Here is a 25683-nt window from a genome sequence, read left to right on the forward strand (position 1 = left end):
TGCAACTAATCCAGAATGCGGCAGCTAGTCCGGTGCCTGGGAGCGGCCGCCGAGACCATATAACACTGGATCTGAAAGACCTACATTGGCTCCCAGGACGTTTTGGAGCACAATTCAAAGTGTTGGTGCTGACCTTGAAAGCCCTAAATGGCCCAGTATACCCGAAGGAGCATATCCACTCCCATCGTCCATCCCAAACACTGAGGTCCAGCTCTGAGGGCCTTCTGGCAGTTCCCTCACTTGTGAGAAGCGAGGTTACAGGAAATCAGGCACAGGGCCTTCTCAGTGGTGGCGCCCTCCCATCAGATGTTAAGGAGATAAACAACTACCTGACTTTTAGAAGGCAACCCTGTTTAGGGAAGTTTATAATGTTTGCTGTGTCCCAGCTCCTGCCAACCTAGCAATTCAAAAGCACGCCAGCGCAAATAGATAAATAGGTACCGCTGCGGCGGGAAGGTAAATGGTGTTTCTGTGCGCTCTGGTTTCCGTCATGCGCCAGAAGCGGTTTAGTCTTGCTGGCCACATGACCCGGAAAGCTGTCTGCGGACAAACGCCGGCTCCCTCAGCCTGAAAGCGAGATGAGTGCCGCAACCCCATACTCGCCTTCGACTGGACTTAACCGTCCGGGGTCCTTTACCTTTACCTTTTTTTTTTGTGTAGCAATACTTAGTTAGATGGTCTGGCAGCTTCCTGTGTTCATAGCTGTCAACTTTCCCCCCTTTTTAAAGGGAAATTCCCTTATTCCAAATAGGATTCCTCGTAAGAAAAGGGGAAAGTTGACAGCTATGCCTGTTTAAACAAAGGCCCTTTGTTAAAGATCATGAGGACTAGAATCTTCGGGGGTCCTCCAGACATCCTTTATTTTGAACACCGATGATGTTTAGCAATCCTGATGTTATTGGGGCATCCCATTTTCAATACTGTTTGCTCTTTCAAAGGTTTTTGGGGGCAGCCACACTCCTTTGTTTGCAGCCGGTTTAGTGCGCCCTGCAACCTTCTGCTGAAACCCCACACCTTTTTCTCAGCACATACGCTTGGGTTTATTCACGTGCCACCTTGGGCGCGCTACAGCCCCTCCAGAAAGCAGCGGTTTTTTGGTAGCATCAGGGCAGCATCCCAGAAGCAGAACCAGCCCACCACTAATACATTATGATTCTCGTGCCAAAGACATGTTGCAGACCGCACCAGCCTGGAAGGGCTCTCTGTCTCTAGAGAAAGCTGCTATGCTTGAGCAGCAGATCACTGGCGTTACTCAGAGATGGCAGAGAATGAAGCAACAAGGCTGAGCATGAAGGCTGCCTTCGAATGCCCCAAAATTTTGTTGTTCAGTCGAGTCCGACTCTTCGTGACCCCATGGACCAGAGCACGCCAGGCACGCCTATCCTTCACTGCCTCTCGCACTTTGGCCAAACTCATGCTAGTCGCTTCGAGAACACTGTCCAACCACCTCATCCTCTGTCGTCCCCTTCTCCTTGTGCCCTCCATCTTTCCCAACATCAGGGTCTTTTCTAGGGAGTCTTCTCTTCTCATGAGGTGGCCAAAGTACTGGAGCCTCAACTTCAGGATCTGTCCTTCCAGTGAGCACTCAGGGCTGATTTCTTTAAGGATGGATAGGTTTGATCTTCTTGCAGTCCATGGGACTCTCAAGAGTCTCCTCCAGCACCAGAATTCAAAAGCATCAATTCTTCGGTGATCAGCCTTCTTTATTGTCCAGCTCTCACTTCCGTACATCACTACTGGGAAAACCATAGCTTTAACTATACGGACCTTTGTCGGCAAGGTGATGTCTCTGCTTTTTAAGATGCTGTCTAGGTTTGTCGTTGCTTTTCTCCCAAGAAGCAGGCGTCTTCTAATGTAATTTAATTTAATTTAATTTAAGATGCCCCAAAATGGGCCATCTTAAATGCTCAGCATGGTCGCTTAGCAGAATACGGCCTTGAATCCCTTTGAGCCTTCATTCGCTTTTCTTCCGGGCTATCTTGTCTCCCTGGACAGAAAGCCGAGCCGATTTATAAACCGTTCTTTTACCCGGAGCTTGACAGCTCGCTTAACGCTGTAAAACCAGGTGCCACGTTACCCATCTTCTGCGTCTCTCTAGAATGCATCCTCTGCCAACCCGTTCCCCCCCCCCAACCATCCCAGCGACATCTCAGGGTCTCCGTTCAGACAGTTCCACGAAGATGCTCCGCTGCAAAGCTGCAGACCTCCCCATACCCCAACACACAGCATCATGTAACCTCACAGCTTTCCTGCCTCCATCATTGTGCTGGGTAAGGGGGGGGGGGCGGGGAGCATTCGCACACAGCCACCGCCATGCCGTCATTCCCAGAGAAGCAAATTCTCTACTTACCGCATCCGCCTTCGATGCTCAGGCCGTTCTGTCCAAATCCCAGCGGCGCATCCTCGCTTTTGCGCGCGGAGCCTGTCTTTCGGGTGCCAAACAAACGCCTAAGCCCCGAAAAGCAGGCGCTTCGGAGGACGAGCCGGCTGCATGTGCGCGGTATACCCCGATGAAGCCAACCTGGCCTTCGTCAGCCTTGCTTCTTCTTCTTCCCCCCCATCCCCGCCACCCTCCCTCCCTCTCCCCGGATAAAAATCGATGCCTCCGGCTGTGCGCCTCCACCTTAGCCGCGCGTGACTTTGCTTCCGCGCGACGTTGCTCTGCAAGGTATTATTATATATATATATTTGCTTTGATTCCCAACGCCGCACCCCGGTGGCAATCTGCGGAAAGCTTAAACCCACTTAAAGCCGGCCTAATTGCTTTGCTTTTGTGTGCCGGCGGGGATGGGGGAGCAGCGAGATACGTGGGTGGGGAGGAGGAGGAAGAGGAGGTGTTCAGCCTCATCCGTTTTAATTGAGAGATGTGGAGCATCCGTTCCAGGAAAAGCCAGGAGGAAGGATGGCGTGGTGGTGTTTCCCCCCCCCCCTCGTTGTGTGTGTGTGTGTGTGTGTGTGTTTTTAAACCAAATGGCATCATTTGCTAAAAACAAAGGTTTGCTTCACCAACTCCTGCTTTCCTCCTAGCAGGTGCGTAGCCGTGTTGGTAAGCCAACTACGGCATGTACACACACACACACACACACACACACACACATCTCGCCTTCCAGTAGCACCTTTGTTCAGTCGTTCAGACGTGTCCGACTCTTCGTGACCCCATGGACCAGAGCACGCCAGGCACGCCTATCCTCCACTGCCTCCCGCAGTTTGGTCAGACTCATGTTGGTAGCTTCGAGAACACTGTCCAACCATCTCATCCTCTGCCGTCCCCTTCTCCTTGTGCCCTCCATCTTTCCCAACATCAGGGTCTTTTCCAGGGAGTCTTCCCTTCTCATGAGGTGGATCATGGTGAAGGGGCTTGAATGAATAACTGAAGGAAGCTATGAGCTATGCCATGCAGGGCCACCCAAGATGGACAGGTCATAGCGGAGAGTTTAGACTAAATGTGATCCACCTGGAGAAGGAACTGGCAAGCCACTCCAGTATCCCTGCCAAGAAAGCTCCATGGACGAAGACAACAGTAGCACCTTAGAGACCAACTAAGTTTGTTCTTGGTATGAGCTTTCATGTGCATGCACACTTCTTCAGATACCAGTACCAGATATCTGAAGAAGCGTGCATGCTCACGAAAGCTCATACCAAGAACAAACTTAGTTGGTCTCTAAGGTGCTACTGGAAGGATTATTATTATTATTATTATTATTATTATTATTATTATTATCGTCCTAGCAGATATCTCGCAGGGAAATGGAAGCGATTGGAGTCAAGGGGGGTGGGGGACACAGAAGAAGCTCCGGGGATAACAGCCGCCAAATAAGATTAACAAGGGCAGCTGTACTGAAAGGAAGACATGGTCTACGGCAGGCACTCCCAAACTCGGGTCTCCAGCGGCTTTCGGACTACAACTCCCATCATCCCTAGCTAGCAGGACCAGTGGTTAGGGATGCTGGGAATTGTAGGGCCCCCCAAAAAACCAGCTGGAGAAGCCTAGTTTGGGGAAACCCTGCAGTCTAGCTGTTTTAGTACTACAACTCCCATCATCCCTAGCTAGCAGGACCAGTGGTTAGGGATGCTGGGAATTGTTGTTGTTCAGTCATTCAGTCGTGTCCGACTCTATGTGACCCCATGGACCAGAGCACGCCAGGCACACCTGTCCTTCACTGCCTCTCGCAGTTTGGCCAAACTCATGTTAGTTGTTTCGAGAACACTGTCCCACCATCTCATCCTCTGTTGTCCCCTTCTCCTTGTGCCCTCCATCTTTCCCAACATCAGGGTCTTTTCCAGGGAGTCTTCTCTTCTCATAAGGTGGCTGGGAATTGTAGCCCCCCAAAAAACCAAACAGCTGGAGAGCCATGTTTGGGGGAACCCTCCAGTGTAGCTGTTTTGGGACTACAACTCCCATCATCCCTAGCTACCAGGACCAGTGGTCAGGGATGATGGGAACTGTAGTCCCAAAAGAGCTGGAGGGCCGAGTTGGGGGATGCCTGAGTCTACGACCCTCTCCGTTCTTCCTGGGGGGAGCCGCGCGCTGACCCCGGGGGTCTACTCCCCGCCATGATGTGGCAAAGGAAGCCCGGCTTCTCCCACCTTCGTAAGCCACCTCTCCCTCGCCGTCCTCCTCCTCCTCCTTCGCCGCCCACTTTCCTGTCGTGCTCGTCATGGCCGCCCCCACCCCAGCACAGAGGTATAAGTTCCATGTCTGTATCCATCGCTCACAGAATCCGGGAGTGGCCCCTTCTGGTTTGCGACCCCAACGTAAGAATTTCGGCACCCCCCAGTCTCCGCCTCCCCTCTTTGCGTTTCACTCCTCTGTGCGGTTCGGGCGATGGAGATGGCGTGCCTCCCTCCTCTCCCACTGATTGATGGGAGTGCAGGGCCGCGGCGTCGCAAGGGGGGGGGCGGATGGTGGGCCGCCCCTGGTTCTAGGGGAGGGGTGTGTGTGTGGGAATGTTTAGGAGTGTGGATGAGTATATATCATTTTATGTATATCATCCCAGCTTGTGTGAGCAAGCTCCAAACTTAGCAGAGTTTCATTCCCTTTTTAAAACATAGCAGAAAACGGTTGCATAGGCTTGCTAAAGCCTCTATAAGAAATATATATTCCTGGTATATTCCCCTTGTTCCCTCTTAAAAGCAAAGACACAATACAGTAATGATTATAAGATATAAAAGAGTTTACTTACAGTCATCCATGAGTTACAGTACAGGCTCAAAGAGGCAGATAAGCTTAGATAAATATATTTACATGTGGTGAAGCTGATTCCATAGGAGAACAGGCTTCACCTCTGCTTCTCTCAGCTGCAGGCTGAGAGAGAGCATCCTGCTTGTTCAAAAGACGAGGCAAAATGGAGAGTGATCTTTGGGATCTTGTTCCCAGGTAAGACCACACCTACTTCTGGTTCCTGTAACTCAGTCCAGGTAAACAGAAAGTTAAGCCTGGAGGACTGAGTTACCTTCATGTCCACTCTAGCAGTGTTGGGTTTGGCTGCTCTGTGTTTACATCCCACAGGGTGACACTTGGGCTGCCCCACCCTGCCCTGCCAGTGGCCCCCGAGCAAGCCACGGAGCGAGGCCACTCCGCCCTGAGGCTCGTGCGGGGCCCACCTGCTGGCACCGCTATGGGGCTGCCCCGCCCCTGCTGCACGAAGCAGCAGAGCTGGCGCAGACGCGAGTGGTGGTCTCGCAATGTCGCCGCAGAAGCGGCGGGGGGGGGGGGCCAGCAACGGAGCATGCATGCACGACGTTTTGCGCGTGCGCACTCCGTCCTGACGTTGCGTCGTGGCGTCACGACGCAACGTCAGGCCGCCCCGCCGCCAGGGGGTGCCTCCTCCGAGCTGCCGCCCCGGGCAGCACGGAGCCTTCCTCCGCCCCTGGTGCAGGGTCTCCCCAGCGTTTCCAGAGCCCCTACTCTCCTGGCTCCTGGTTGCCTGCCCTTTCTCACCGGAGATGTCACCGTTTCTCCCGCTGGAGGAGGTGCTGCTAGTCAGGTGAGTTCGGGGCTCTCTGTAACATCCCAAGAGCCCTCCCACCTCTTTGCGCTGAACCGGGGATAGTTCCCTGACAGGTCGTAAATAAAATAAAAGGCTGGACGTTCTGTAAGCGTTTTGATACGGCCGAGGACTGGTTTTCAAGAGGGGTTAAGGCAGATCTGTTTGCATACAGTCAAGTCTTCATGTGGCAAAAGGTTGAAAAGTTGAGGCAACCTGTGACAATTATTTTGTCCTTTAGTCGTGTCCGAATCTTCATGATTAGAGATGTAAAATTTCCGGAAATTTTGAAGCTCGGAAAACTCCCTGGGTTTTTTCCATTAGGGGGGGGGGGGGAAGGAAATTTTTGGAAAAAAATGCTACATCAGCACTTCTTTTTTTTCTTTTCCAGATTGAAAGTCATTCTGTTACTTTAGAAACATAAAATATAACTATGGACTATTTTAATGGGCATAAAATTATCACAACTAAAATTGACCTGTAAAAATGTTTTATGGAAAAATACGAGAGACGTTACGCACGCTTTTGTAAACCAAGAAAATCTTTAATAAAAAAACAAAAAAACAACTAGCATATTAAAAATATAGTGTATCCAAACAATTATTACAAACAGAATTTACTTTTAAAATAATATCTGCGCCTCGCAAGGTCGCCGGGGGCAGCAGCGCTGGCCTGGACGGGGTGCCGGGTGGTGGGGCTCGGCTTGGGTAGTGGCGGGGGGGGCCGCCAAGTGTCACCCCCTTCCCCTGGAACCCGGGGCGGTTCACCCCCACCTCCCCCCCTAGCGACGCCACTGTTTAGGGGAGAAGCGTTAAACACCAGTCATAATATGGAACGTAATAAAAGAAGCGGAAATGTAATCACAGGTGCCGAAAAACCAAAAGCTTAGAAGATAATGTCGTTTTCCAGATATAAATGGAAATATTTTTCATCAGACAAACTATTTTGGTCACGCATTATTAGATTCGTATCTGTACAGCTGTGGCATATGAAGGAGAAAAGAGTGAATGAATAGCTATTCCAATGAAAGGCGTAATATATATATATATATATATATATATATATATATATATATATATATATATATATAAAATCTCAAAAGTTCAGAGGTTCTTTTAAATTCTGTTGGAAGCTGCCCAGAGTGGCTGGGCCAACTCAGTCAAACGGTTTGGGTACGAATAATAATAATAATAATAATAATAATAATAATAATAATAATAATAATTTATTAAATTTACATACCGCCTCCCACTCGACGGCCACAGGGCGGTTTGCAGCGTAAAAACCACAAACTTGTGTCGTACCCTATTAAGAAACAACAACAAAAGTAACTTTGCTTCGCAGGCAAAAAAATCCCAGCACCTCCTTTCTGTAGCCGTCGCCGGTTGGTGTGCAGACAGTGTGCTGACAGCCAGACTCGCAACTGCAGCCATTTAGTTGCCCATTTTGTCTTCCTCTGAGCCCCATAGCCCCAGATACTCTAGTTCCCCCCCCCAAAAAAAACCATCCCTTTCGTGATCTCTAAGCTCCCTGCAGTTAACGCTCCCTTGGAGGGATGCCAGTCCTGGCTGGGTCAGGTGGCCGGGATCAGTTTACCCTGGCGACGGTTGCCAGGGAACGGAGTCCGTGTCGCCTGGCGACGGTTGCCGAGGAGCCTGCCGCTGCTGCTGCTCCTCCCAGCCCAGGCCTCTCAGAGCCAGAGGCTTCTCCGAGCCGGCATGGCCTCCACGTCGGTGATCGTCAGCCGGGACGGCACGGCGGGACCCTCGGCCACCTATTCGTACAGCAACCGTCCCAGGGCGTTGCCGGGCAGGCAGAGGTACCGGACCTCCATCGATGCCAACGAGACGTGAGTACCTTTAGGCTCCAGGGATGGACCGGGAACGGCCCGAAAGAGTCGAACCGACATCCGCGATGAGACTACTGCAATGCGCTCCCTGCGGGGCATCCCTCGCACTCGGCCCAGAAGCTGCGGCCGGGGCAGAATGCCGGCTGAGGCCTTGCCAGCGCATAATGTTCAGGTGCCTGCCAGGTTCGAGGCGCGCCTGTTAGCATTTAAAGCAGGCGTCCCCAAACTGCGGCCCTCCAGGTGTTTTGGGACTACAACTCCCATGATCCTTAGCTAACAGGACCCAGTGGTCAGGGATGATGGGAACTGTAGTCCCAAAACATCTGGAGGGCCGCAGTTTGCCTATGCCTGGTTTAGACCTGCGTGACAGCACCTTACAGGTCAGGGACGATGGGAATTGTAGTCCCAAAACATTTGGAGGGGGCGAAGTTTGGGGATGCCTGATTTAAAAGCCTTGTCCTCTCTATGCAGAACTCAGGCAAAACCTTATAGCTCCACTTTTACGTCAATTTAGCTTTCTATCCAGAGAAAGACAGGTTTTATACTTGCTGGACAATGTCGCTAGAAATACAGCCTCCCGGGTGGCTAAATTTCTTTTTTTAGCTTTTAAGATTTTTATTGATTGTATCGATATGGGGCTATCTGTTTAGCTCCATTCCATTGTGGGTTATGTTTTTCCTTTTTTTTTTTCCTCTTCAAAGTTCCTTCGGGGGTTTTTAATTCTGTACAAATGTATTTTTTTTTCTGACTGATGGTCGAATAAAAGAAAAAGAAAGGATTTAATGCCTTCAGCAACCTGGGACCGGCTTACCTACGAGATCACCAGGCGGAGGGCCTTCTCGGTGGTGGCGCCCACCCTGTGGAACGCCCTCCCATCAGATGTCAAGGAAATAAACAACTATATCTGACTTTTAGAAGGCATCTGAAGGCAGCCCTGTTTAGGGAAGCTTTTAATATTTGATGAATCATTGTATTTTAATATTTTGCTGGAAGCTTCCCAGAGAATAATAATAATAATAATAATAATAATAATAATAATAATAATAATAATAATAATAATAATTAATTATTATTGTTGTTGTTAATGTTTGATGTTTTATCGTGGTTTAATATTCTGTTGGGAGCTGCCCGGAGTGGCTGGGGAAACCCAGCCAGATGAGTGGGTTATTAATAATAATAATAATAATAATAATAATAATAATAATAATTGCACATGAACTTAAGACTAGCCAGAGGAAGTAAACAACACAGACAAATGTTTGCAGGAGGCTGGTGTAGCATCACTGCTTTTTTAAATACTTCAGACAACCCAAACACTCCCAATATATGGGATTGTTACATTTTTGCTTTTGCTTTTTGTCGGATTTAAATGCTCCGCTTTTGTTAGAAAAGGGAAGTGCCTTTGTTTGTTTGTTTCTGATGTTTTTCAGTTGGGAATTGTCTTGATCTCGTAATGTTTTTTCCCCTCTCTCTTTCTGGATAATTTTTTTATAAATTTAAGAAAGCGCTGGAAAGAAAGAAAGAGGTGCAAAGAACGAGCTTGCTGCTGTTGTTGTTATTTTGGTTGTTGTTTTTAAATGTCTACGGCTGCCCAGCTGGTTTGCAAAGAAATCATACAATGGTAGAGTTGGAAGGGGACCCCCAAAGGTCCTCTAGTCTGACCCCCTGCAATGCAGGGGTCTCAGCTAAAGTATCCACGACAGATGGCCAGCCGACCTCAGCTTAAAAGTAGAGTGTTTTTAAAAATTAAAAAAAATTAAAGCTGCTTCTCCTTCTACAAAACAAATAGAAATCCAATGTGTGATTCTTCTCTTCTTGCAGAGTTAGAAACAAACAATTCCCAGTTCATTTTAAAACCACACAGAAAGAGTAATAAGAACGTTCTCTGTGTTAGCTCTCGAACTCTGTGCTTCCCATTTACACTGGGAGCGGGGTACAAAAGCACATTTCGTGTCATTTTTAGCTCACATTTTAAAAGAACACATTTGTTTCAGTTAAGTAATACCATGGCACCTGTATTATTATTACTATAAAATAATAATAATAGTAATAATAAATTATTTATACCCCAACACAATATTAAAATATTAAAATACAATATTTAAAAATATTTAAAAATGACAGGGAGAGTTATAGAACAGCGAGATCAGAAATTTATTGGGGATTGGAGAAAATTTGCAAATTATTTGAGGGAAAATACACAAGCAAATACGTTAGTAGGATTGCAAGAGGCTTTGTAGTAAAGAATAAATATTGTTGTGTGATGAAATAAGCAAAGATTATGTTAGTTATGAATATCAAAGCAATAATATATGGAATAAATATAAAAACAAAGAGGGAAAATATTTGGAAACCATATGGAAGGCTTGAGGGAAGTCCTGGCCTAAGGTGGCCAAAATACAAAATGTTCAACAAGTAATAAATTGTAAATATATTGTATGTTTGTAAAACTGAATAAATAGGATTATTTAAAATGCAATATTTAAAAAATATTTAAAATATTAACAATAATCAACCAAACATTAAAAGCTTCCCTAAACAGGGCTGCCTTCAGGTGTCTTCTAAAAGGCCCAGAACTCTGTAAGAATTTTTTTTTTTTTAAATCACAAAATCCCACTGGGCACAAATACCTCTGACAGGCTTGTAAACTTGCAAATTAAGGAGAGCTTATTTATTCTCACGTATCTCGCAGATTTAGCAGCAGGAATGGGGACAGTGACACCCTGCTCGCTTATGCTCCGTTGCTAATTTATGCTAAACGCTGATTTCGAAGCCTGTCCCTCTTTATGTTCTCCCAGGGAGGAGGAGGCCTATCACTATGCCAACCTCATGTACGAGAGGCGAGTCGTTCGGGGAAATACCTATGCTCTTCACATCCTACCATGGGTGAGTTTTCCTTCTCTTTGACATATCTATCTACCTGCATCTATTTCAATTGCACATTCCAGGCAAAAGGAACAATGTGTTTGTGGTGAGTTCCGGCACCTCTTTTTCTAAAAAAAAAATAGCACCGGCAAATACCTCAAGGACAGCCTCTCTCCGTATAAACTGACCTGGACACTGACATCACCTTCTGAGGCCTTTCTTTGTGTGTCTCCTCCGCCAGAGGTCTGAGGGTGGCAATCGGAGAACGGGGCCTTCTCTGCAGTGGCTCCCCGTCTGTGGGAATGCTCTCCCCAGGGAGGTTTGCCTGGCGCCTTCATTATACACCTTTAGGGACCAGGCAAAAAACGTTCCTTTTGCTGATGGGCATCCAATGCCCTTTTAAAATACTGTAAGTGTTGGGTCTCTCTCTCCTCTCTCTCTTTTCTCTCTCTCTCTCGTTCTTTCTCTCTTTTAATTCCACATCTGGTGCCCTTTTAAATGTGTGGGGGGGGGACAATTATTATTGGGTCGTTCCTATGATTATTACTTTACTTTATTCGCTCACAGACCAGCATAAAACAATATATTTGCATTTATAAAAACAATGTAAAAAACAATGTAAAAAATATATGTTTAAACGAGCCAGTGTGGTGTAGTGGTTAAGAGCAGTAGACTCGTAATCTGGGGAACCGGGTTCGCGTCTCCTCTCCTCCACATGCAGCTGCTGGGTGACCTTGGGCTAGTCACACTTCTCTGAAGTCTCTCAGCCCCACTCACCTCACAGGGTGTTTGCTGTGGGGGAGGAAGGGGAAGGAGAATGTGAGCCGCTTCGAGACTCCTTCGGGTAGCGATAAAGCGGGGTATCAAATCCAAAACTCTTCTTCTTCTTCATTACATGATGAGGGCATATTCAACATATCCAGCCAGACTTAAACCATGTCCTCAAAATCATTGATTGGGTCGTTCCTGTTTTTGTTTTCATGATGCATTTCGCGATTTCATGTTGTCAGCCGCCCTTAGTAGCTGTGGGTTTATAGGGCAGTATGCAAATATAATAAATAAGTTTAAGGACACCGCAAGAACCGCTTTATCTCCATCCGTCCGTCCCACCAGAGCAGCGAACCCGATCCTCTGGAGCTTCAAAGGCAACGTGAAGCCCAACGGAAAGCGTTGGCCAGGAGGAGAGCTAGGGATCAACTTCGGACGAGAACGCCAGATCCTTTAGAAGGCAGGAGGCATGTCGACGTTCAGACAGGTAATGCACCAGGAAGGGGGCGGTGGAGAAAAAAATCTGCTGATTTCGGTTTCTCATTTCCTAACCTTAAAATTTATTTTAAAAAATTAATCTTTTTAAAATTCGGTTTTACACTACATACAGCGGAACCTTGTTTTGCAACAGGTGGGTAGCCGTGTTGGTCTGCCATTGTTGTTGTTCAGTCGTTCAGTCGTGTCCGACTCTTCATGACCCCATGGACCAGAGCACGCCAGGCACGCCTATCCTTCACTGCCTCCCACAGTTTGGCCAAACTCATGTTAGTAGCTTTGAGAACACTGTCCAACCATCTCATCCTCTGTCGTCCCCTTCTCCTTGTGCCCTCCATCTTTCCCAACATCAGGGTCTTTCCCAGGAAGTCTTCTCTTCTCATGAGGTGGCCAAAGTACTGGAGCCTCAACTTCAGGATCTGTCCTTCCAGTGAGCACTCAGGGCCGATTTCTTTGAGAATGGATAGGTTTGATCTTCTTGCAGTCCATGGGACTCTCAAGAGTCTCCTCCAGCACCATAATTCAAAAGCATCAATTCTTCGGCAATCAGCCTTCTTTATGGTCCAGCTCTCACTTCCGTACATTACTACTGGGAAAACCATAGCTTTAACCATAGCTTTATGGTTTGCCATAGTCAAAACCAAATAAAAAAATAAAAAAAATTCCTCCCAGTACCACCATAGAGACCAACTAAGTTTGTTCTTGGTATGAGCTTTCGTGTGCATGCACACTTCTTCAGATACAGGTGAAACTCGAAAAATTAGGATATCGTGGAAAGGTTCGTTTCTTTCAGTAATTCAACTTAAAAGGTGAAACTGATATATGAGATAGACTCATGACATGCAAAGCGAGATATGTGTCAAGCCTTTATTTGTTATAATTGTGATGGTTATGGCGTCCGGCTGATGAGAACCCCAAATTCACAATTTCAACTTTGGGGTTTTCATCAGCTGCGCGCCACAATCATCACAATTATAACAAGCAAAGGCTTGACATATCTCGCTTTGCATGCCATGAGTCTATCTCACATATTAAACTCCAGTAGCTAATGAAAACAATTGCTTACCTAAATGGACTTTTCCACGATATTCTAATTTTTCGAGTTTCGCCTGCAAACTGAAACTGAAGTCACCAGACTCTTATATATAGTGAGAGGGTGGGGAGGGGTAATACAGAGGCCTGAGACATTTCAAACGCCGGGGTGGCTGTGGGGAATGGCCGGGGATCATTTGAACTGGGAACTGAATGGGAAATGAGCTGAACGGGAACAGGAATTAGTTCCCTTTTGGAGACGTTGACCAAAAAATGGTTCCTTTTTCAGAACGAGCTCAGGGGTCCCATTTCCAGCCTGGTTGTCCTCCGTGCGGGAGATTGGGGTCGGGAGAACTGCAAAACTGCCCCTATATAAATCGCCCCAAATGCCGTTTCAGAACTGTATCTGGAAGAACTTGCGGATCGTATCATCGAAGTGGACATGGAATGCCAAACGGACGCGTTTCTGGACAGGCCGGCAACGCCTCTGTTCATCCCCGCGAAGACCGGCAGAGATGTGGCCACCCAGATCTGGGAAGGAGATGTACGTGAGAACCATAGAGTCGGCAGGGGTCCCCCCAGCGGTCATTTAGTCGAACCCCTTCAGAGGCATGCCTGGAAAGAGAGTTTCAGGCTGCCAGAACTGTGGTCTAGGCGGGACTTTGGACAGAGGCTCTTTCCTCTGCCGTGCCGAATTTCCTGCGGGGTTGGATCCAGACAGTGTCCAACGTCTCGTCCAATGCTGCTAGGGACGCGGGTGGCGCTGTGGTCTAAACCCCTGAGCCTCTTGGGCTTGCCAATCGGAAGGTCGGCGGTTCGAATCCCCACGAGGGAGTGAGTTCCCGTTGCTCTGTCCCAGTTCCTGCCAACCTCGCAGTTTGAAAGCACACATTTAAGGCTTCAGTATTGCTAGAAGTTAGTTTAAAATAGGATATAAGAAGTAGTTAGAATTATGTGAGGTGAGAAAGAAGATTTCACAATGTTACAAAGTTACTAAAGAAGATCAAAAATGAACGCAGAAGAGAGGATGTGAGGAGGTCCCAATATAATGTGATGAATATGATAAAGATAGTTAGATTTTTTGTATTTTTGTAGTTTGTAGTTGTTTTATTGTATTTTGTATTGTCTGTTTTATTGGAAAATTTAATAAATTTCTTATAAAAAAAGAAAGAAAAAAAGAAAGCACACCAGTGCCAGTAGATAAATAGGTACCACTGCGGCGGGGGAGTTTGTCCTCGATGTGCAAATTTACGCTTTAAAGGAAATCATTTCTGAAGACATTCCCTTATGCAAAATGCCAGCCCGCCTCTGATTTCTCCAATTTGTTTTGCCCTCCCCCCCCCCCAGCTTTTCGATTTTGATATCGAAGTCAGGCCGATGCTGGAGGTGTTGGTCGGCAAGACCATCGAGCAGGCGTTGCTGGAAGTCATGGAGGAGGAGGAACTCGCCGACCTGCGGGCGCATCAGTACGCGTACCACGAGCTGCGCTGTGCGGAACTCGCCGAGGTCCAGCGACTTGAAGAGCAGGAGCGGCGGCACAGAGAGGAGAAGGTGCAGAGACCGGCGCGGCTAACTGGGCGGGGAGGGGAAGGAAGAACTGGTTTCCAAGCAGTGTGCCGTGCAGGCCCTTGCAGAGCCAGGCAGAGGCCCAGGCCAGGTAGATAATGTGCCCCCCTTTTTTTACTCTGGGGATCTCCGAAGTCTTATAAATAAGTATATAAATAATAGTGCTTTTTAAAAATACATAGGGAAAAGGATTATTTTAAGTATTTACATTTAAATAATGGTTAGCGATTGTGAATATGCTGACCGAGGCCCCCTTTGGAATCGGAGGCCCGGGCCAAGTGGCCCATATGACCCCCCCTCTGTTTGGGCCTGGTGCCGTGGCACCCTGGGGCGCCTTGAAGGATGGTCAGGGGTGCCAAGGGCAACATTGGCCTCTGCCCCCTCCCCTCCCCTCCCTCCTCTGATGCATCTCTGACCAGGGGTGTTGCTAGGGGGGGCAGGGGGCGGTTCGCCACGGGTTCCAGGGGAGGGGTGGGTGACTCTCAGCATGCCCACCCCACAACTCATAAGTTGCTCAGTGCAGCAGCTGGCTTACACACACTTTGCTTTTCCTTTTTTTTCCTTTTTTTGAAAATAATATTTATTGAAGTTTTTTCCCCCAATTAAATCCAAATTACAATACAGGATTAATTTTTTTCAAACTCCCCTTTCTCTCACCAAGAGGAGCGTACAAAACAGCCCCCACTCTCACAGGGGTATTCGACAATTCTTTCCGAATTTAATCACTCATTTTGCACATATCATCTTAACCATTTCGGACTTCCCCGATTCCCCTCCCGTTGATTTCCAAATTAACCCTTATTCACAGTAATTGCCAATTAGTTCCACGTTGATTTTTCCTCATTCTCGCATTTTTTTTAAAAAATAATTCTTTTACAAAATAATTATTCAACTTACACATCTTATTCATCATGTTATCTTACCCTCTGCATTCACTGTATTTCTGAGTTTTCATTGCCTGATTCCAAATTCATTGCAACAAATCATTATAAAATTAAATCTTATAAATTCTCCCCCCCCTCCCTTCCCTCCACACTTTGCTTTTTCCTTCCTGCTGGGAAGAGCCACAGAAGCACAGCTCTGCCCAGCCAGGGCTCCACCCAGCAGCCTGGCACATTTCACCAGGGCACTGCCCTCTCAGGGGGCACAAAGGGTGCCATCTTCAAGGGGTGACATTTGGCACCTCCACCTAGAGCCTCAAGCTGTGCTTGCTTTACTCAGTCCACCAGGACCTGGGGTACCATCCGCCCACACCCCTTCAAGTCACAGCGAGCGTTTTGCGTCCCCCCACAATGCTTTGCGGCACCTCATATATTAGTTTCACCTTTTAAGCCGAATTACTGAAAGAAATGAACCTTCCCACGATATTCTAATTTTTCGAGTTTCACCTGTACATTTTTTTTTTAAGATTTGCCTCGAGAGAGTCTTTAAACCTCTTTCGTTGGCCGCCGGCTACCGGGTCCGATTCAAAGTCTGCTGAAATGGCTTGGGAAATGTAAAAAAAAGACCCAAAACAAAACACAGAAGTTTCCGACCGGCTGTTTTTCCTCTCTCCGGCAGGAGCGTCGTAAAAAGCAGCAGCTGGAATTCCTTCAGAAGGAGAAAGAAACCTCGGAGAAGATCGCGGCTCGGGCGTTTGCTCAGCGATACCTGTCGGACCTCATTCCTTCCGTCTTTGGCAGCCTTCGGCAGAGTGGATACTTCTACGACCCGGTGGAGAGAGGTGTGTGGCTTGCTGTGCATTGGGGTGGGGTGGGGTCTCCCATCCTGCTTTTAGGCTCCCCAGAAAAGGCACCTGTCTTGCCCCAATGCAAGGTGCTTCTTTTAAATGAGATTCAGAGGCAACGCAAACGCAAGTGAGTGAGAAGATTTTATTGTAAACAGCAAGCAATATATAATAATACAGTGGTACCTCGACTTACGAATTTAATCCGTTCCGAATGCACATCCGTAGGTCGAAAAATTCGTAAGTGGAAAAAAGCGATTTCCCCATAGGAATGCATTGGAAACGAAAAATTCAGAAAAATTCGTAAGTCGAGTAAACCCCATCTGAAATTCATAAGTCGAGTAAACCCCATCTAAAACCGCCAACGGATGTCGAAAAATTTGTAGGCCTGCGGGCACTTTTTTCATTTGTAAGTCGAAAAATTCATATGTCGAGTAATTCGTAAGTTGAGGTATCACTGTAATTATTATTATTATTATTATTATTATTATTATTATTATTATTATTATTATTTTATTTGTACCCTGCCCATCTGGTCGGGTCCCCCCAGCCACTCTGGGCGGCTTCCAACAAATATTTAAATACAGTGGTGCCCCGCTAGACGAAATTAATTCATTCCGCGAAAATTTTCGTCTAGCGGGTTTTTCGTCTTGCGGAGCGGCAATGACAGCCGCGCTCCGCAAAACGAAAAAAAAGACAACAATTTTTCGTCTTGCGAGGCAGCCCCATAGACTTTTTCGTCTAGCGGGGCAGCCTTCCGCTAGACGAATGCCTTCGTCTAGCGAGTTTTTCGTCTAGCGGGGCACCACTGTACATTAAAATATCACAGATTAAAAACTTCCCTAAACATTACCAGCTAGACTGGGGACTGGGAGCGGCCGCCGAGACCACATAACACCGGTCCTGAAAGACCTACATTAGCTCCCAGGATGTTTCGGAGCACAATTCAAAGGGTTGGTGCTGACCTTGAAAGCCCTACATGACCTCAGCGGAAAACGTTGACACAAAAATGCTTATCTTGCAGAACACAACGTACAAAACCAGGGGAAACAGCTTGCAAAGATGAGGCTATTGGGCACAACCGTGTACCGCTGGATGTGCTTAGATGTTGTTGGGTTGTTGTTTTTTTGCAATTTAGTGGCATGCAAATTCTGTCAAGTAAATGGAATAAACACAAGAATGCCTTTAATAGGAGAAATGTGCGTGGAAATACACAAGAATGTTCATGCATGCCTTTTTTTAGAAAACATGTGGCTGATAAAAACTTAAGGAACACAAAGAACCGGAATGGATAGATTTGGCTGTCCTCAGAAAAGACTACCATTGGCCAGGAAAGTTTCGGCGAGAACAGGAAGCCCTAATAAGAGCTTCCTATTAAGGAGAGTCCATGGCTGGTGGATCAGTTGCAGCGGGCCTCCAGATCATAGAATCAAAGAATTGTAGAGTTGGAAGAGACCCCGTGGGGTCATCCAGTCCAACCCCCTGCAATGCAGGAATCTTTTGCCCAACGTGGGGCTCAAACCCACGGCTCTGAGATTAGGAGTCTCATGCTCTGACAACTGAGCTATCCCAGATGCTGCTGCAGAGGGGAACGCAACTGGTTTGCCCGCTGCAGGGGCGCCACAACTATTACATAGAATGTAAGGCGAGAGGCAGAGGGTGTCAAATTATGGTGTCACACAGGGGACCAGGTAAAGGTCCCCTGGATGGTTAAGTCGAGTCAAAGGCGACTGTGGGGTTGCGGTGCTCATCTCGCTTTCAGGCCGAGGGAGCCGGTGTTTGCCTGCACACAGCTTTCCGGGTCATGCGGCCAGCAGGACTAAACCACTTCTGGTGCAATGGGACACCATGATGGAAACCAGAGTGCACGGAAACGCCGTTTACCTTCCCGCCGCAGTGGTACCTATTTATCTACTTGCACCGGCGTGCTTTTGAACTGCTAGGTTGGCAGAAACTGAGACAGAGCAACGGGAGCTCACCTCATCGCAAGGATTCGAACTGCCGATCTTCCGATCGGCAAGCCCAAGAGGCTCAGTGGTTTAGACCACAGCGCCACACTGAAATTTGAAAGCCCAAAGTCCCCCAATTGGTTGCTAGGCTCCAGCTCCGACCAGCTGCTGCCTGAGATGATGGGAGGCATAATATGGTTCCCACAGGTGGGCCAAAGTCTCTCCATCCAGAGAGCCAGTGTGGTGTAGTGGTTAAGAGCGGTGGACTCGTAATCTGGTGAACTGGGTTCGCATCCCCGCTCCTCCACATGCAGCTGCTGGGTGACCTTGGGCTAGTCACACTTCTCTGAAGTCTCTCAGCCCCACTCACCTCACAAAGTGTTTGTTGTGGGGAAGGAAGGGAAAGGAGAATGTGAGCCGCTTTGAGACTCCTTCGGGTAGTGATAAAACTGGATATTAAATCCAAACTCCTCCTCCTCCTCCTCCTCCTCCTCCTCCTCCTCCTCTTCCTCTTCTTCCTCTTCTTCTCCTCCATCCCTGGTCAAGAGAAACGCTCAGGTCTGTCACCCTTGTCGCACCACAGAGTGGGTGAGCTCTTTCTGTTTCCAACCTCAGCTGCTCCACCAAACGACGATCTGCATAAGTGCAAAGTTCCAGTACTTCTCCATTTGGGTAATAATTTTTAAAACTTCTCCTTGTATTTCACAGACATCGAGACAGGCTTCTTCCCGGGGATGATGTCGGAGATAGAAGAGATCATGGAAAACCGGGTTCTCGGCAGAACAATAGCCGACAGTAAGTTAAATTATGCGGGGAGTGGGGTGGGTGGGTTCATTTGTAAATAAGGTTCGATGTCTGTTGTTTTCTTACAAAACGGCGATGCAAAATTATATATTTTTCAAAATAAAAGCTAAGTTCCTCGGTTCATTCTCTGGCAACTGCAACCTTGGTAGCCACCGCCAGAAAGCAGCGCCCTCAGTTGCAAGTTGTGGGGCCCCTCACAAATTATCTAATAATATGTGTTTTTATTTTACCAGCCCACAATTTCAGTGAACCAATTTTATTACACAAAACGTACAATATTCATTTCGATCTGTTGTCGCGGGGCTCCCAAAAGGCGTGGCGCCCTTAGGCCGGTGTCTACACTCCCTGTTTAGTTCACCCAGCTGCGATTGCTGATCTGAGCCTGATACCCGCGCCCAGGGCCGGCGCGTCCATTTAGGCGAACTAGGCAATTGCCTAGGGAGCCAAAATGGAGGGGGCGCTGGCCAGGCTTGGGCGGGACGGGCTAGCCTGTCCCGTCTCATCCATTGGGGCTGGTGGCGCGGGGCCCCCCAGGGGCGCCCCCGCGAGCCCGCCGGCATACCGGCCGCCCCCTCCCCAACCCGCCCCCACGGGTGGGTGGGCGGGCGGACGGGCACTCGCGCGCCGGCGGCACAGCCGCTGCCGCCCATGCTGCTCTCCCGGGCGGGCTGCGAGCTGGCCGCCCAGCCCCATCTTCGAGCGCAGCGAGAGGGGGGAGCCGTGCAGCCCCGCCGGCGGCCTCCCCCCGCCCCCACGGGCGGGCAGGTGCTTGCGGGGCGGGCCGGGCGGGCGAGCAGCAGCTTCTCCGCTACAGTGGAGAAACTGCTGCTTGCCTCTCCACCACCCCCACCTCCCACTAAAGCAGGCTTTGTTGGGGCGGGCGGGGGGCGCCAGAAGGTGGTTCGCCTAGGGCGCAAGAAGCCCTAGTGCCGGTCCTGCCCGCGCCGAAATCAACTACCATAACAGACTTGGGCCTATTAATTCCTGAGCATTTGGGAGGGTGCTAACATTTACAATTTCTAACGCGGCACAACTTTCCTTGCAGACTTAATCCGAGACATGGTGGAAATGAGGCTAGACTGCTACGAGAAAAAAGTCTTGCCGGTCCGGCCAGAGGTGGTCCTGCCGCCCGCCCCGGAAGAGGCGATGATTCCCTCCATGGAATTATTGTTTGGTACGTCCCAGGGTGTCATGGAACAGCTGGAAGAGCTTCGCCAATTGGAAGCCTTGGATCAGCCAGATGTTTTCGGCCAGTTGGAAGCCTTGGATAAGCTGGAAGCTCCTGGCCAACCGGAAGTCTCGGAACAGCCGCCGATTCCAGACCAGCTGGAAGCCCCGGATCAGCCGGAACCCGCTCCAGATCAGGACAAAACATCGGAAGAGCCGGAAGCCAAGGATCCAGAACCACAGTGATGACTAAATGAATCAGGTAGGGCGTGTGTGAATTAGTTCTTCAGTGCCCAAAAGAATTACCGTATTTTTCGCTCCATAGGGTGCACCTCGTTTTCGCACTGGACCATAGGGTGCACCTCGTTTTTAGAGGAGGAAACAAGGGCAGAGTAAAATAATAATAATTCTTGAAATAAAATAAAATAGCATGTGGTTCAAGGGATACCATTATTGTTAGCAAGGGGGGACGAAGACCCCCTCTCTCTCTGTTGATATTTATTGTCAGGGCTGGATTTAGGTTTGATGAGTCCCTAAGCCAGTGTTTTTCAACCTTTTTTGGGCAAAGGCACACTTGTTTCATGAAAAAAATCAGGAGGCACACCACCATTAGAAAATGTTAAAAAAATTAACTCTGTGCCTATATTGACTATATATAAAGTAATTCTCTTGAATAGGAATCAAATAAACACAAATCTTTCGAATTTTTCAATTTTCCCCACGGAACACCAGGCAACATCTCACGGCACACTAGTGTGCCGCGGAACAGTGGTTGAAAAACACTGCCCTAAGCTACTGAAGGTAATGGGGCCCTTTATATGTCCAGCTGTCCTTTGTCAACAACAAATTGTCACTGTTTTTTGTGTTGAATATATGCTAGATGGTCATTTATGGACCTAATAGGTATCTCAAGGCATTGGCACATGTTTCCATGCAACCAGTCCATGCAGAATTTAGGAACCCTATATATAGAAAGGAGCAAACCAGGGATATTTGAGGGAGCAGGCTAGCAGGCGGGGGCCATGGCTTACATCATAGGAGCCTACACAACACAAAACACTGTTGCTGTATGTAGGTTTTATATTATTTGTTTTTTTTATCATAGAGTTGGAAGAGACCTTGTGGTCTCTTCCAACTCTATGATTCTATCTTATGTTTTGGAAATGTACATCCAGTTTTTGGGCCCCCCAAGAGAGTGGGGCCCTAAGCTATAGCTTGTTTAGCTTATACGTAAACTCGGCATTGTTTATTGTGCATTCTCCCCGCAAGATGGCAGCACTGCCACAGGGATGTTAACGAACCTTCCTGTCTAGCCTGTGGGCTGAGATGCGAGTGAGCTGCAGTTGGTTTCAGTTCTCCTCCTTTGGAATCGGCTTCAGTTTAGAGCAGCGGTCAGCAAACTTTTTCAGTCCACTGTCCCTCAGACCTTGTGGGAGGCCGGACTATATATATATATTTTTTTGGGGGGGGCAATGAACGAATTCCTATGCCCCATAAATAGCACAGAGATGCATTTTAAATAAAAGGACACATTCTGTTGTTGTTGTTCAGTCGTTCAGTCGTGTCCTACTCTTCGTGACGCCATGGACCAGAGCACGCCAGGCACCCCTATCCTTCACTGCCTCTCGCAGTTTGGCCAAACTCATGTTAGTAGCTTCAAGAACACTGTCCAACCATCTCATCCTCTGTCGTCCCCTTCTCCTTGTGCCCTCCATCTTTCCCAACATCAGGGTCTTTCTACTCATGTAAAACACGCAGATTCCCAGACCATCCACGGGCTGGATTGAGGAGAAGAAGAAGAAGAGTTTGGATTTGATACCCCGCTTTATCACTACCCGAAGGAGTCTCAAACGGCTCACATTCTCCTTTCCCTTCCTCCCCCACAACAAACACTCTGTGAGGTGAGTGGGGCTGGGAGACTTCAAAGAATTGTGACTAGCCCAAGGTCACCCAGCAGCTGCATGTGGAGGAGCGGGGAAGCGAAGCTGGTTCCCCAGTTTATGAGTCTACCCCTCTTAACCACTACACCACACTGGCTTCCAGAGAAGTTGATTGGGCCAGATCTGGCCCCCGGGCCTTAGGTTGCCTACCCATGTTCTAATCTCCTTTCTCCAGCAGAGGAGAAAGATAGGGGATAGAGGAGGATAGAAGTAGAGATATTCCATTATCTTGCACAACCCACCGCAGTGTTTGCTACAACCCTAGGTGGGTAACACGCAGTGCTATTTTCCTAAAAAGGTGTCGGAACTCGGCATGAGCATCTCACTCGTTCTCTTAGAACGGCTATGGCACCCACCTGAGAGCAGGTAACATGGTACCTGCGGCACTTGGGAGGGAGGGACTTATTCAGCCTAGAGTCTCCGTCACGTAATCGAGGCCATTTCCACATCTTAGACTTAAAGCGCATAGCTTCCCCTGAAGAATTCCGGGGGGTGGTAGTTCTGTCAAGTGTGGTGTAGTGGTTAAGAGTGGTAGACTCGTAATCTGGGGAACCGGGTTCGCTTCCCCGCTCCTCCATATGCAGCTGCTGGGTGACCTTGGGCTAGTCACACTTCTCTGAAGTCTCTCAGCCCCACTCACCTCACAGAGGGTTTGTTGTGGGGGAGGAAGGGAAAGGAGAATGTGAGCCGCTTTGAGACTCCTTCGGGTAGTGATAAAGTGGGGTATCAAATCCAAACTCCTCCTCTTCTTCTTCCTCTTCTTTTATTTATTTATTGAATTTATATACTGCTCTATACCCGGAGGTCTCAGGGTGGTTCACAGAACAAAATCAAGATAGGTAAAGCTAAAGGGACCCCTGACAATTAAGTCCAGTTGCGAACTACTCTGGGGTTGCGGTGCTCATCTCGTTTTACAGGCTGAGGCAGCCGGCGTTTCTCCACTTCCGCAGAAAGTTTTCCGGGTCATGTGACCAGCATGACTAAGCCCCTTCTGGCGAACCAGAGCAGAGCACGGAAACGCCGTTTACCTTCCCGCCGGTGTGGTACCTATTTATCTACTTGCACTTGATGTGCTTTCGAACTGCTAGGTTGGCAGGAGCAGGGACCGAGCAACGGGAGCTCGGCAGGCCCTAGGGCTCTGTGGTTTAGACCACAGCACCACCCGCGTCCCTAAAACCAAGATACAAAACCACAAAATGCCTAATAAAAACAAAACAACAAGCCAATAACACACACACCCCCGCAAAAAAACCACATTTTAAAAGGGCATAGGATGTAAATCGGATCAACTGGTTGAAAAGGAACTATGCATTCAGCATGAACATATTGTGTGGCTGTCACCCGACGCCAGCCTGGCCCTTGTGCATTTATCAATTATTATTCTCCCTTCTTCCACGACCCCCCTGCCATCTTGACTGGCTTTTGTTGCTCCCAATAAAGGTCTCAATCTTAGGCTGGTGTGCTTCTTTCACTTCGCTAAAAGTGTCAGAACTCGTGCCGGCCGTAAGAATGACATATATATATATATTTGCCGTTCTCTTTCCAGGTATTCCAGGAGGTCGCACCAGCGTCTTCGTGCCAACCGACAAAACGCTGCATTTAATTGTTCCTGGTGCAAGCAATAAATTGAAAGATGCGGTTTTTCAAAAATAAGTGCGAGGTCCATGCTCTTATTAGCCCCCCACCCCCACCCCAAGAAAAAACTCGGCGCTAAGAAACGTCCCACTACTTTTCATCGAATTCCTCTTCTTTTTAAATTTGTGCATGTTCCCATTAATTGTTTGCAAGTTAGATGTTCCTAAATAAACCCCAGGCCGCATCTGGTAGAAGTTTGTTGTCATTTGAGTTCTGTTGAAATCAGCGAGATACAATTTAGCCAGAGCTAAACTTGTTGAGCGGGTTCGATTTCAATGGACTAGAAGTGGTGACAAGGTTCTGCCAGATCTGTGTGTTGACGTTTAGAAAGTTTTTAGCAACCTTTGCATTGTTTAACCATAGTTATTTGCATTATAACCATAGTATCTGCATTATATGACCATAAAATGTGTTATTTTTTTTAGAGAATGTTTGTGTGTATGTGCATGCATATATATATATATTTTTAGAAAGTATATGCACGCATATATATATATTTTTAGAAGTTTAGGATAATTTCATTTTACCTAGTTGCCTTATAAGTCTGATTTATTCATGACTTCAAGCAAAAAAATGAGGTTTTCCTTTCTTTTCTTTTAATGTTATTTTCCTAGTGCAAAAGAAATCATCGTGGCGATAAATAGATTGCTTGTGTTGTTGTTGTTGTTGTTTGTTGTTGTCGTCTTCCTCCCCCCACCCCCAATCTCCCACCTCTGAACCTGTTTAATTATTCGTTCGAAATGTTTCTCTTCGCAAAGCGATGTTTGTGTTCTATCCCATAAAGCAATGCCCTTCAGCCGTACTCTTAAATAACTTCAATGCAATTCCATGTTTGTGTTTTACCTGTGATTGTATCTATCATTTTAAGATTAATTTTGGTTTTTTATGCAATGGTATATTATATGTAGGGGGGGTGAATGACCAAGAGCTCACCCAGACCAGCGTTTGTGCCATGTCTAGAAAGCACAGGTCGAAGCGGTTCTCTGCTTATCCCGGCTGCCCTTCATCAATAAATCAATAAATCGGATTCAGCAGAAAAGTTTGGGTTTCCCCGGGGGAAAGTGTCAAAGGCAAATGCGGATGAGCCCAAAGACAGGGAAATCTCCCGTCCTTTAAATTTCCCTCCTTCTCGAACAAAACGAATCATTGAAGTGGCAGCAGAACGGCTGGTATTTGTGCCCCCTTCCTCCTGTTCAAAGGATGCCGGCCGCATGTCTCCAACGCAGCTCTACTCAGAACGAACCCGCCGCTGAAATGAATTTCATTTCATGGGGGGTTGACTCTGGATATGACCAGCGCTGGATACAAGCCCGTGCATCCAGTTGAAAAAATTTGCCGCACCCTTTTAACGCGATCTCTTAGGAGACGTCCTGTTTGGGAAATGGGAGCGTCTATTCGTTCTTCTCCCTGCGTTTTTTTTTCTTCCCAACAATTTAGCGCCACACTTTGGAGCACCGAAAAGTTTGGGTGGGGTGGGTGGGAAACAGGCTTGTGTGATTGCAGCTCTGAGCTCCCTGTATAACCTACATACATGGCGGCTCCTGAGTGGCAGGGCATCAGATTCAGAGCTAAAAGCCGCTCACAGCTGCTGCTACCGCCTCCTCTAAGAGAAGGATGGTCTAGCCAGTGGGCTCTGGCAGGTGCTGTGGGGCTCCTCTTCCCCTAACCCTCCTCCCTGCCCCATTGCTGCTGCCACCTCTCCTTCTCTTTCCGGGGTACAAAGGGTCCAGCCGTCAAGGGTTTCTTGGTTTTACCAGTTGCTGTGACCCAAAACTCCCTCCTCGAGGGAGAGGCAGCGGCAGCGGCAACGGAACAGGGACCTATCCGGACCATCAACTCAGGCCCCCGTGGGCAGGAATGATGGGGTTTGGATCCACAGCCCCAAACGTTTGCCGTAACG

General features: G+C 47.9%; 1 protein-coding gene across 1 annotated transcript; it reads left to right on the forward strand.

Moving 5' to 3' along the window:
• Window positions 1–7705: 7705 nt before the first annotated feature.
• On the forward strand, window positions 7706–20462 carry LOC117039454 (radial spoke head protein 3 homolog B-like). Its single transcript, XM_033136566.1, has 8 exons — window positions 7706–7836; window positions 10635–10722; window positions 11815–11956; window positions 13395–13540; window positions 14344–14547; window positions 16123–16285; window positions 18946–19032; window positions 20087–20462. The coding sequence occupies exons 1-8, from the start codon at window positions 7706–7708 to the stop codon at window positions 20452–20454; spliced, it is 1329 nt and encodes a 442-aa protein (XP_032992457.1). The 3' UTR covers window positions 20455–20462.
• The last annotated feature ends 5221 nt before the right edge of the window (window positions 20463–25683 follow it).

This window comes from Lacerta agilis, chromosome 18 (assembly GCF_009819535.1).
Source record: "Lacerta agilis isolate rLacAgi1 chromosome 18, rLacAgi1.pri, whole genome shotgun sequence".
NCBI lineage: Eukaryota > Metazoa > Chordata > Lepidosauria > Squamata > Lacertidae > Lacerta > Lacerta agilis.